This window comes from Parus major, chromosome 8 (genome assembly GCF_001522545.3).
Source record: "Parus major isolate Abel chromosome 8, Parus_major1.1, whole genome shotgun sequence".
NCBI lineage: Eukaryota > Metazoa > Chordata > Aves > Passeriformes > Paridae > Parus > Parus major.
The window spans coordinates 31246376-31260280 of NC_031777.1; the positions used below are offsets into that span (position 1 = coordinate 31246376).

General features: G+C 38.8%; 1 protein-coding gene across 2 annotated transcripts in view; it reads right to left on the reverse strand.

Moving 5' to 3' along the window:
* SLC44A5 (solute carrier family 44 member 5) overlaps positions 1 to 13905 on the reverse strand; it is a 68255-nt gene that overhangs the window by 31413 nt on the left and 22937 nt on the right. For both annotated transcript variants that reach the window (XM_015636725.3, XM_015636723.2), the window contains exons 2-4: positions 5449 to 5497; positions 3941 to 4014; positions 2037 to 2121 (exon numbers count right to left, since the gene is read on the reverse strand). In XM_015636725.3, coding sequence (XP_015492211.1) covers positions 2037 to 2121; positions 3941 to 4014; positions 5449 to 5497 — 208 coding nt within the window. The remainder of the gene's footprint in view (positions 1 to 2036; positions 2122 to 3940; positions 4015 to 5448; positions 5498 to 13905) is intronic.

Consider the following 13905-nt stretch of genomic DNA (forward strand, 5'->3'; position numbering starts at 1 on the left):
CAGCCACACCCATTCAGAATTAGGTCTGTATTCTGTATAATGAAACTGTGTTGTATTCCATTAGTACACAATGCGCTGTAGAAGGCACAAGTTCAGAGATCAAATGGCAATTGATGGACAGATAACAAGAAGACATGAAGAAGTTTAACAGAGACTTTCATGATGATACAAAAAGAATTTATTTGACTGCACAGCATTCACTGGAGTTCAAATAGGTTTTTGCACAAGCTGTGAGCGTTGGCTTTGTTTCTAACTTGTCTTTTCTACTCCTCAGTTAGATTGCTGAAAATACTTGTTACAAGGACAAGATTCAAAACATGAAGACTGATTACTTTCCAAGAAAAACGTCTCAGATTAAACCCTTGGAGACTTTGGAAAACCACAGCTTTGAGTTAGTCTTTCACACTGCTTACTTTCAGGGAATCTGAAAAACAATGGTATTGACAAAAGCCTCACAAGTGCATCCACAGCCCCACCCCAGGAACTAGAGGGACTCATTCAGAGGGGTGTCCTGGCCTACTGCCGTAAACACTCTTCATTTTCCAGTAGGCTGTATTATGTGTCTTCTGATTTACATTTTTATAAGAATCTCCTCAATGTACCAAATGAATGCCAAAATGCAGTCTCAGTAGCTGTTATATTCTCCAGTAATCCTAGGGATTAGTAATCCTAATAGGGAGAGTCATTTGTAAATACAAACTGAAAACCATTGTGTAAGAAATAACTAAAGCAAAGGATCAAGTAACAAAGAGAAAGAGGGAATGGGAGTGAATAGTAAGAATCAGAGAGAAACACCTGGCTCCACATCACACAGGATACTGAAGCTGTGTGTCTGAGACTCCCAAAGCCATTTGTCCACTACTTCCTGCTGGTGACACAGGGGACAAGGACAAATTGGCAGCAAGGGGGGGAGCAGAGAAGGAGTATGGTAAAGGGAACACACACTACTACAACTCTTTCTCCTTGTTTTTCCTCTTCAGGAAGTTTGACTCTCCAAGAATTGCTGTGAAAAATAGTAAGAGAGTAGAACAGGCTTTCTTTCACTAGCCTGTTTTGCCTGAAAAAAAACTTGAGAGGATATATAGCCCTAGCTCTGCTTCTGTTCCGGTCTCTATCTCCTCCTCCGCCCCTTCTGAACTGCCCTTTGGACAGTGGCTTCCTTATTTTTTTCCACAGAAAACTAAATGAGGAAAGGAAGAAGCAGCAAAGAGTTGTTATCAAATACTAGCATAGCAGCTTCTCGACAGTAACAAGGGCATAAAGTGTGCCTAAAACTTATCTTTTGAAGGGAGGACTACGCTGAGTGAAAAGGTAAATCTTTTTTAAAATTCTGTTTCATAAACCTCTTAGATTTTCAGAGAAAATATTGATGCAACATCTTTCTTCCCCGAGCAGTTATTTTCATGTGTAAGTACTCTGTTGGTATCAACCAACTAATTTAACTCTTACAATTCAAAATCTAAAATGACTGAAAAACAGAGATAAGTAAATAGAGCAATTTGGCTCTATTTACCTCCTGTTTATCCAAGGAAGATGTGGTTACAGTTGCCTGTCTCCCACACTACTCAGTCTCCTCTCTACCAGCAGTGGATAAGCACCAGAAAAAAAACAAGAGCCTTTCACTACGGACCTTTCTGTTATTTGGTGCAGGCTGAGAAAAACTATAGACCAGGCTACAATGTCTTAAGACTACTCTTATCCCAAGGTGGATGAAGAATTACTCAATGGGCTATGAATTACCCTGCCAAACTTTGGCAGTTAGAAGCTGTGCCAGCTAGTCACTTTCTATTTAACTGCTGACACAATCTTTAATTTATATTGATACCTTACAAAAAAATATTCTCTAAATGACACAAACAACTGCATTACAGTAATAATTTGCATCTGGATTTGCACTGGGAACCTAATATATTTCTGTGCTTTATTTGGAATAAATACTGTCAGAGTGTCACTGTCTCTTCGACAGAGAGATTTGAAACCACATCTTATTCACACTGCACAAGTAATAAAGGTAGGTGAATGGATTTAGTACTCACTCATTGAGGGTATCTCTCTGACCACAGAACTGTCCATAGCTGTCAGTTGGATAAATCACTTTCCTGGGGTCCCCATGCACCCAAGCTGCAAAATATACAATATCTCTTAGGGTTTCAGTCAAATGTTCACAGTTAATGATTAAAACTAGCTAGCATGAAAATGTATCACTTTAATACTGTGTTGATCAACACTGGAGAGTACTGATTAGTAGACTTCCTAATGAAAAACTAAAATGCAAAGCACAGTAAGCCGTACTAGATATGGACTAATCTGCAAAAAAGCAATCCAATGCTCCAAGCACCCCTCCAGCCTGCCCTTGAACACTGCCAGGGATGGGGCAGCCACAGCTTCTCTGGGCAAAGGCCTTCCCCTGTTCCAGGGCCTCACCACCCTCACAGGGAAGAAATTCTTCCTAATCTCCAACCTAACTCTGCCCTCTGTCAGTTTAGAAGCCATTTCCCCTTGTCCTGTCACTCCATGTCCTTGTGAAAGTCCCTCTCCAGCCCTCTTGGGGACCATTTAGGCACTGGAAGGGGCTCTAAGGTCTTCCCAGAGTGCACTCTTCTCCACACCGAACAACCCCAACTTGTCAACCTGCCTTTATAGTAGGTGCTCCAGTCCTCAGAACACTTCTCTGGATTTGCTCCAACATGTCAATGTCTTTCTTGTGCTGGGGGCCCCAGAGCTGGATGCAGGAGTGCAGACGGGGTCTGACAAGAGCAGAGCAGAGGGGCAGAACCCCCTCCTTCCACCTGCTAACTACACTTCTTTCAAAACAGCCCAGGATACGTTTGGCTTTCTGGGCTGCAAGTGTATATGGCTGGCTCATGCCCAAACCTCATCAGTCAGCATTGCCAATTCCTTCTCCTCAGGGCTGCTCTCAACCCAAATTGTTTTTCTCTAGCTTCTGCTGCCTGAAATTTTCCATCACAGTTACTTTTTGATTGCAAACTTTTCAAACTCTGTCATTTTTTTGAGCACACTTAATTTTGAGGGTTTTTTTATATCAGCAAACACATGGCTTTGAACTTCTCTCTAATTACCTGCAAAAAGCAGCTCTGGGGGGACAACAAGCTGTCCCTGAGCCAGCAGTTTGTCCTGGGGGCCAAGAGGCCAGTGGGATCCTGGGGTGCCTCGGGCAGAGCATTCCCAGCAGGTCAGGGAGGGATCCTGCCCCTGTGCCCAGCCCTGGAGCCACCTCTGGAGTGTGTGTCCAGCTCTGGATCCTCAGCACAGCAGGGACAGGAGCTCCTGAGCCGAGGAAGGGCCTGGAGCATCTCCGTGCCCAGGAGAGGCTGAGGGAGCTGGGGCTGCTCAGCCTGGAGAGGAGCCCCAGCTGAGAGGGGCCCTCAGCCCTGGCTGTCCCTGGGTGTCCCTGGCTGTCCCTCTGTCCCTGGATGTCCCTGGGTGTCCCTGGCTTCATGGATGGGGCAGAGCATGAACCAGGCTCTGCTCTGGGGGCCCAGCACTGGCACCAGTGTAACGGGCAGGGACTGAACTCAGGAAGTTCCACCTTAACAAGAGGAAAAACTTCTTCCCCGTGCAGTGATTACACACTTGAACAGATTGCCCAGAGAGGGTGTGGAGTTTCCCCTCACAGGGGATATTCCAGAACCATTGATGCAATCCTGTGCCATATGCTCTGGGATGACCTTTCTGAGTAAGGATGTTGGACCAGATGACCCACTGCGGTCCCTTCCAGCCTTACCCAGCCTGTCATTCTGTGAATTACAATAGATACTGAATGTTAATTCATTATTTGCTTCTACAAAAGCCATCACTTTATCGATTGGAAAGCTTTGCACAAATATAAGCAAAAGGGACATTTCAATTAAAAATTCTAACATTCACAAAGCTGCTTCCCCTCTCTATGAAAAAGTATACTATACCTCTATTTACTTACCCACAACTCCTAATGCAATGTAACCCAGAATGACAACTATGAAGATCACACAGCAAATAATGTCTGTGCAGTGCCTATAGGTAGGGGCAAGAAGAAACACTTTTAAAAAACAAGGTGTTTAATATAACCCTTCAAAACCACTGGTTGTCATAAGGTATTTATACATCCGAATAAGATATCTGCACCAGTACTTTGCAGAACTTTTAGTCACAAACTCACGTTTGAGGTGTAAGGTCCTGTTTTTGCAGCAAGACCAGCAAATAAATGTGTATGCTTTTTTCACTCTAGACAATGAGAACATATTGAGAAACATATTTAAATGTTGTTGAAACAAGTAATACCTTACAACACTGAACCCATGATATCACTTATCATACAAGTGATCATATAAGAGCCAAGACATACTATAGGACATCTGCCTCAGAATTCATTTTTAGCACCTGACATTCTTTCTTTTTTCCAATCTATGTTTCCTCGTACAGAGAAACATTTCTAATGTAAAAGAGATAAAGAGAGCAGATTTTTTTGAGCAGCTGGAGAACTTGAAATGTGTTTCCAAGTGTAGATACTTCTCTAGAGAGGAACATCTTTATCATCTCACTGAAGTAAACTTTAAGTGAGGCTGAGGTGGTACAGGATCCAGTGTCAATATGAGAGTAACTTAAGATAGGACAACTGATCAAAATTGAAGAAGCAATGCTATATCAATGCTCATTTTCCCTGTCTCCATTCAGTTCTGACACCACTCAAGCTTGGCTTGACACACTGGCAGTATCAAAAAGATACTTCACAAATTAGGACAAACTCCCTAAACAAGTATTTCTATTAATTTCTAAAATTATTAGCTTTCAGAAAGGAAGAAATACATTCTGCATAGACAAGAACAGTGTGTGTGTTCAAATGATAGTACAAACACCGCAAGTCTGCAGTGTTCTTCTCTCTCATAAATTTTCTCCTGAGAACGATAAATCTGAAATAACTTGTGGTCCTCTAATTTATTTTTCTCAGTAAGGACAGTAAATGCTAGTTTAGAACTTGGCTCTCTACATCTAGAAAAACACTGAAAAGTTGCCCATAATTAGAAGTTGGACTTGATGATCTTGGTGGTATTTTTCAACCTTAATAATTCTATTATTTCCTTGGATGCTTTCTGAGAAATTTCACTCTGTAAACTAATGAACCTTCTAAGTGGCAACATGCTTTCATCTGCACTTCTTAAAACTAAGTGAAGTCAAGCCAGATTGTTCTGGGAGGAGGCTCTGTCATAAAGAGGTGTGTCAGAACTCCTACACGTTAGACAGCAGATACTAGTCAATGCAAGGCACACAGAATTGACATTCAAACTAAAGGGACTTAGGAGAACACAGCTTAATACTCCCCAGTAATCATCCATCCTCAGGGGTGCTAAACTGGATTTAGAAGACTTACAGAATTTCCAAGTTTTGCTAACAAAAATTTTTAACCCCTGTTCACCAAAAGAATTTAACAGAATGAGTTATGATATTTACCTGTTATGAATAGGTCCTCTGAACTTCGGGTCAAATTTCCTTGGTTCACCTGCATTTAAAATAAAGCAGTATAAAAACTTGTCCTTATCTAAAATAAAATCTGTCCAGAGGGGATGTTAACACCAGCCTTTGAAGAGCATTTTCCATATATTCCTATTTAATCAGTTTTGTTAAAATCATTTCATATGGGAAATACCAGTAATTCACCAATAAAATTACCTAGGTTTTGTACATGAAATTAAAGCTTTTTTTCTTCTAATTTAAAAACATTGAGGGCCTCACATTTACCACATGATAAATTACCTTTAATGTACATTCCATGACTACACCTATGCACATGTTCACAATATATTTGAGAGACAAAGATTATGTCTCCCACTCACAGGCTAAGTGTGTCTGACAGTGAGTAAATGAAGATACCTTTCTGCAGTTACAGGCTATGTGCTTCTGATTTTTCTCTAGACCCATCAAATGTTAAAGGGTTACAAGGAACCGTAAATATAATCCCAACACCTCCTGCTATGGCATTGGCAGGGACATCTCCTCCTAGACCAGGTTGCTCAGAGCCCCATCCAACCTGCCCTTGAACGCTGCAGGGGTTGGGGCATCCACAGCCTCCATGGGCAATCTGATTTTCATGTGGCGATATTCTGGTTTGCACAGTCCAACTGATTTACTTGACACATAAAAAAACCATATTAAAAATCGATCAAATACCAACCCACCAACCTGTGCTTCCAATGTGGCCCAGAATAAGAGAAATTAAAGTATGATCTCACTGGGTAAAGAGTTACAACACATTATGGTCAAATTGAAACTTTCAAGTTTTGAGCTACTGTATGAAGACAAGCAAACAGTATTCCATTCAGCAGACCAGATTTTGGATTTTTCCTTTTGAACCTAGCTATCCAGCTTTATGGGACCTTTTCTTTACAAAGTTCAGTAATTATGAAGATTTACTGAACAAAACTCTGTGCAATGAAAAATTACTTCTTCATTCAAATGTCAAAGCTACAATAGCAATTACTGCATCTGAGTGCTTTTTCACTGCTTTCTTGAGGATCTCCTTAACATCCCCAGTATTACATGGTGCTACCAGCCTAAACTTCCTCCCCTAGGCCCCAAAGAAAACTACTTGTTTTTGTCAGTTAGAGAACAATTCAGCAACTTCTCAAAAGCAGAATTTGCTTATTAACTAAATGCCAGACTTTGCTCTTGGTTTGGTATCAGAAAAACCTTATCAAAATACAAACATACAGCAGTACAGTAAACACAGCAATTAATAAAATCCTATTTGCCCTTCATCTGAGGTATTCAGATCCCCCTTAGCAAGCTCCTGCAAAAAAAAAAAAATCTTAATACAGAAGAGACCGAAAAATTAAAACTTTGGAGAAGTGATGTATGACAGCAATGCTGGGGAGTGGAAGAAACTATGCTGTGATACATGGCCAGAAAGCAAATGTACCATACACAATACCTAATGTTGGTCCAACACCTATATATTGAATGAACCTTTTTGAACAGAAATTTCTACAAAATAAACTTTTCTACTACATAATAATTTACCACCAGAACAAAAGCGCATGTAACATCATGCCCTATAGACAAGTTCTGGCTGTAAGGCAAACTGAAGTTGGACCTCTGTCCATTGCTCATACAGGACCTGTTGAACACGTAAGAACAGCTACCACACTAGATCACACAAAATAATCCACTGAACCCACACCCTGAATCTTATAAAGGGCCATATCTGTGGAGGAATGCAGCACCAAGGTAAACACTGCGGTATTTCTCCAACACTGAAATTACAGAGATTTGCAACTGCATTTTTCTTAACTGAAAGGACTGACTTTGCATTTAATAGCTGTGAGGGAATTTCTTTTTCATTCACTGAAAAACTGAAATTCAAGAAATGTCTACTTACCTTGCATATACTATAAGAGTCTGCAATTCCCTGCATCACAGATGATTACAAGTTAATCAAGCACTGAAGTACTACCTTCTTTTATCTGTTTTAAGCTTGCAATCAATCAGTTTATAACTGTATTGTATAATGTGGCAGCATGTTATGCTACCAAAAATGTTACCAATTATTATACTCAAATGTTCTGATCTGCTCAAATGTTTCTTGTACATAAGCCATCTCATAGTTTCACTCATGCTTATATTCCTTTTTTTCCCTTTGACAGTGCTATTACAAATCACTAGAAAAGAAGGGGCCTGAACTGCACAGACTATTCACCACAAATATTGGATGTGATTTATATAATCCTATAATCCTACAATGATTCTTTCTATCTTACTTCAGTCTATTCCTAACAATTCTTTCTAACAGCCTACTTGCTTCTGTGGGCAAACATTTTTACTTAGTCACCCATTAAGACTCCAAGTTCTCACTTTTGCATTTTAGTAGTAAGCTCAGTCCCACTACTGGAGGAGCCTATTCTCCAAAGCTAGTCAATGTTTTCCTTAAAAATTAAAACAATGAAGTAGAACGAACACATTGAAACTGTGCAGGCAGCAAGCGTTCAAATACTTCCGGAGACAGAAGTATTTATCAAAAAGGATTTTGATAACACTTCAAAATGATTTTTGTAAAGTAACAAAAGTTAAAAAGACAAACTCTATTCAGAAATCCATACAGAACAATTGATTTCAAAAACACTGTTGAGAAGAAACCTAAAGGATTGAAGCACACTACAAAGAAAGAATGAGTCAGTCAAACAATGTCTTCAAAAAAAGCACCACTCTTTCAAGATGTATGAGCACGACTGAAAAAGTCACTGTTCCTTGTACCTGGGGACATGTGAGGCCTCAGATGAATAACTATTTCTAGATCATGGCACTAGAATTTCAGAAGATACAAATAAATTGGGAAGAGTAGAGGGATTTATTTAAAAGAAGATATTAGGAGATTTACAGAAAGCAGTAAATGAATGCAACTTCAATGTCTGTGATTACACAAAGAAGCACAAAATAAGAGTCTTCAATCACCACACAAAACAGACCACGATTAGTAGTTCTGTTCCTCTACCAGTCAGATAAGCTAACTTCATTTGCAGCGAGGATAGTTTAGATTAGGCATTAGGAAATCTTTCAGAACACAATTATATATTGAGACATACACTGGAGTTTTCATCACCTGAAGTTTTTAAGAAGGGATTACACAATTACCACTTGGGAAGAGAACAAGAAAATGTAACATCTCAGCACACAGACAGCCAAATGGATGTAATAAATAAGAGGATAAAAACAAAGCACTACAAAAAGGGAGCTTTAACTCAAATGGAGACTCTCATCTTCAACAAGCAAGAAGACGGATGTTATGAAATAGTAACCACCATTAACAGCTGTAAAATTACTGCAGTACAGCAAACTCCTTCCAAGCACTTCCTCACACCAGCAGTCTGTACGCTTGTGGTGGCATGGTGTAGGGCAACATGGCTCAAACTACCTCCTCTGTCACTGAGCTCTTGGTATAAATTCATTGCAGAATATGGTAAGAAATGGTAACAACATTCTAAGTTCAAAATACACTGGAATTCAATGTCAGAAGTAGTCTGGATCCCTGGAACACTCATTACCAAAACATGACACAGCTGATAACAACTGTGATCAGTTTCATGGAATAACAGGAAAAAAAAAAGAAAAATGCCATTTGTTTAATCTAATTTTTCTAACTTAATTCTAAATTAAATTCAAACTCCCTATTTAATTACTACTATTCTTTAAAAATACAGACTTTTTTTTTTTTGGGGGGGGGTGAGGTGGGAATTATTTATCTTTCTAGTATCTACATAACTCCTGGTAAAAGCAAACCACTTCCCCAGCAACAAAAGCCCAAATGCATTTAGAAGGCAAATTCCAAGCTCTAGGAGTTTGGTAGGCATAAGGAAGAAAGCAGTGGTGAGGGGGGACTGGCAGCTTTTGCTAAGATTAAAAACTGGGATTATATTTGTTCCTTGCAGATGAGACAGATCTATTTTAGAGGCTGCCTTATAATATGAAACTTTTGTATAATGAAGTAAAATATCATTACAAGAAATAACTCACAAGAAATTTACAAATTCTGACTCCAAAAAGCATATGAAGTTAATTGTTACACTTTAATAAATTTAATAAATCTAATCTAATGAAATTTAATAAATTAAATAAATCACTGTAATAATTTTAAAAGCAACTCTGAATTACTTACCTAAAATAAAAATTGACTAGATACACATGTAAAATTTATTTTCAATGTGCAATTTAAATAAACTAGGAAATGACATGCAGGAAAAAATGAGAATATTGTTAATAACTGAAGAATTTACAGAAAACCATTTGAGTCTGGATCCAACCCCATTTAAATCAATTGAAATAACACAGCTCAAATGCATGAGCTTTAGATCAGGTGTTTTGAATTGTCTTTAAAAAGCAAGCAAATTACCATGTTTTCCATAGTAGTTGTCTTCATCTCTATCCATGCTACTGTACCTGGATCAGATGAGCAAGCTGTCTGTGTGAGATACCAACTGTGGACTTTTGCCTTGCTAGCTAGCACACTTTCCCCAGCAAGCAGAGATACACAAAAACACTATTTAAATTGATTTAAAAATAAAGCTGATTGTCAGGGACTTCTCCAACCAGAACAGAAATTCACAAAGTAGGCAGGCCTTTCTGTGAATAGAAAGTTATCACTCAGTGCCTTGTCCACCTACCCGAGCCACTCCGTACAAAGAGAAATTACTCTTATCAGCTTGTATTAACCTACACTGTACATGCAGAAAGAGAAATAGCCACACCTGAATACCATTTCTGAAATAAACATATGGAAGTCAACACCACCGAAAAAAAATCCCGATGACTTGCTAACTGAAAATAAGGTGCAACACTGTTGGCGACATTTCTGTAGCCTGTGCTACTGTGTTACTGTGACTGTGCGCCTTTACAGGCAACAGGTGGCCACTTCTTTCTTCTATACATAGGACTAGCACTCCAAAGTTCAAGCCAAGTAAGTCTAAAATGTAAACTGCTGTATACCAAATTTCCAGTCTTGTCAAGTGGAACTCTATCCGTTGAAGTAGTCATAATTTACTAAATTGTACTAGAATGTACTTTTTGTATTTCTGCACAGCACAGAAGTGCAGAACAGAAGAAGTAGTGCTAGAAGGTCTAAGCATTGTAACATTAATACTGTAATGATTTTACAGTGAAATGAAGTACAAGGCATTATACACAATATGTGCATCTGAAAGCCTGAGGCAATCTGTCCTTTGAAGCCCCAAAGGAACAGAATCTACATGTGGTGATCCTGATCAAAATGAAATTTCCATTCTCTGCAAAATAAGATTAAAATACCAATTGTAGAACTCTGCAATGAAGAATGTGTACACTTGTATATGTACTCCGACCATAATGCACAAGACAAGGTTGAACTACAGGCTGGAACGACAAAAACAACATTTTTTAGAGAGTCCTGTCACTGCATAGTACTCAATGACAAAGAAGAATAATCTCATATGACATTCAACCAATGATGCCTGTCATATGAAGTCAAAGCCCATTTTGTTATTATAGAATTTAGCAGCAATTTTCTAATGTTTACCAAATTAGATAGTTGGTATAACCAGTATCAGACAACCAAGGTAACAAGGTAAAAGTAACATGCTGAAGATAGAGACTGATCTCCTGCAAAATATTAACTGTTGACTGAACCCTTGTACTGAACTACCTCCCAGACCTCCTGTCATTCTCAGACAGACAGAAAAAAAAAAAGAAACGCAGTGAGGCTGAATGACTGATTTTACTGTGCTCCCACTCAAGTTTGCACCTCTGTGAAAGGCTGCTTCACTAAATCTCATTATAGTAAAGGAACAGAAGGCACTGAATAAACAGCGCTAAGCATAAATGCACAGTAACATGCATTTGGTCAGCAATGCATTGCTATTTCTAGTTTGGCAACTATTAGTTTCTTCAGGTTTCTCCCCTGGTGTTTGGTCAACAATTACACTTCCCAGTGACTAGAATAGGCACGGCTTTTTAAGAGAATACTGTTTCTATTAGCAAGCCGTTGAACCTGCATGTGTAGGCGCTGCTCCCCTCTACTGGAGCACATCAGTCAGTTCAAGTAATTCAAAGAATTGCTAGAAAAGGCCTCAGCAACAGTAAGGCCTTGTGTACACAAGCTGCTAATTGAATGCTCAAAGATGCAAGTGCACAAGACAATGAACTAGGCCGCTAAAAAATGCACAGGGTGTAGTAGGATTGAAAGAGGATCACTCCAGTTATGTTTCTCAAAAAAAATCACATTAAGATTTTGATGCTTCTGCCCATCTGTTCTCAGTAGGATTATAAAAAAATCCCAATACGTGTTCCTGCACAACTGATGTATCCCTGACAGAAGCAGAAGCTTCTTGAACACGTATAAAACCCTAAACTTTTCAAAGTTTACAGTCTTAATTTTGCAATGAATCCAAATAAATGTTTGAAATGTACTGCTGTTTAGTGGTAGCCAATTTAATTTTACTTAGAAGATTTTTTTAGGCAAACTTAAGGTACATTTTAAGCCACATGCAATATTCCTGATGCAGACACAGCCTAATAATCCTAATAATTTAAATTAATACCTTATTACTGTAAAACACACATGTATTGAAGCAGGCTATTAAGTCAAAAGGTTGCCATTAATACAAAAACAACTCTTCCAGTAAGTCTCTACCGGCATACCATTTTTTTTTTTTCCTCTTTGAAAGATTCAGGTATACCTAATTTCTTGTAAAATCGTTTATTTTGTATCATATATATTTTACATATGGGTAAAACCTTATAAAAAAAAGGGCCTTTTTCCCCTTCTAAAATCATGGCTCAGGCCTGCTACTTTGGCTAAGCAGAAAAGGATTATGGGAAAGTGACTCAGCTGAATTGGAGGTAGAAAAACAAGTTATATAACCATTACGTGTTCACATCATGGTTTATAGTGGTTGGTTGGATTATCTTTGTTCAATGCCTTAAAACTGTGTAACTGATAATGGGCTAACTGCTTAAAAAGGCCTGGTTTTTGCAATAAAGTGGCTCTCCTTTGCACCTGCCTGGGGACCCTGTGTCACTTTGCTTCCTACGATCCTGCATTTCACACATACATTGCAATTATAATAAAAATACACTTATGATTCCTCTCTTGTGTAAGAAATCACACTAAATGGTAGCTGCCTTTGAAATATGCTTTATGTGCCAGTATAAGTTTCTGGACTGCAATTACACTGTTGATACTGGCTCTTGACTTGCAAAAAACAGAAGGGTGAAAAGGGAAGAAGAGTGGTAGATGAGACAAACCAGTCACCTCATCATTTAAGTGTCCTTTTCTTTAAAAAACTGCAAAGACAAATCTCAACTTCTGAGTCAGTTTCCACCCACACTTGGTCGTCCAAGTTTCAAAAGTGACTGTTGCTGACTTACAGTGAAGCTAAAGGCATTCAGCCTTACTAACAAACCAAGTGCCACTGCTGCAAGTCTTACCAAAGGACAGAATAAAGGAAGAGGGGGTAAAAAACAGAACACAGTGAAAGGCAAGGGTTTAAGGTTTCAAGCAGACCAAACTACTAAGCACTATTTCTTTTTACCCATCATTCATACTCCTTTGCTTCCCAAGAAGTCCAGGCATGTGCACTACAAAACAAGAATTGCCCAGGAATCTTGATGTCAGTGACAGTTCAGTGGAGAAGGCTGACCATTTTTCTACTATGGTTAAAAAAACAAGCACTAAATCAAACTCTAATAATGAAATTATTATCACTGCAGTCTCCTAATTAGTCATGTAGCTGAAAAAGTATGATGTACTCCACGTCATAGCCACAAGACAAAGTGAACACATCATACTCCCAGATGACTATCAGTCTAAAGATTGTGCCATTATTTTTTCCTGATAGTGACTATACAATTAACATGCTGTCCATGCTCATGTAACATTAGACAAACTATCACCAGCATGATATCATCAAATGTCAAAGGTCCACATATAACATTCTCCAATATTAGTGACAGCACAGGCTTTTAGGCAGGTATTGAAATATACCAGCTGCCAATTACCCTCAGAAAAGGTACTGAAAATGTATACAGTTAATGTATTACAACCAAATTACCACTGAACTGCTATTCCACCATGCAATCAAAAACAGCAATAGCTAGTGGAAGTTTTACAGTTCTCTGAACAACAAACAAAATGTTCCCAGCAGTTTGGGTCACACAGAGAGCATCATTACGGTTTCCATTTCAATGTGCTTATTAGCTGTTCCCCCAGATTCTTCTTTGGAGCTGAAATTGTCTGTTCTTTTTTTCTTTTTCCCCAGCTTCCATTCCTTATTTCTGTTCTGGCACTAATGCAGCAGCAACAAGTTTCATGGAATATCCAAGCAAAGACACAGCAACGCAGCAAAGATATTTATGAAATGGCATGATGTGTGGGAAGGGTACTTCTCT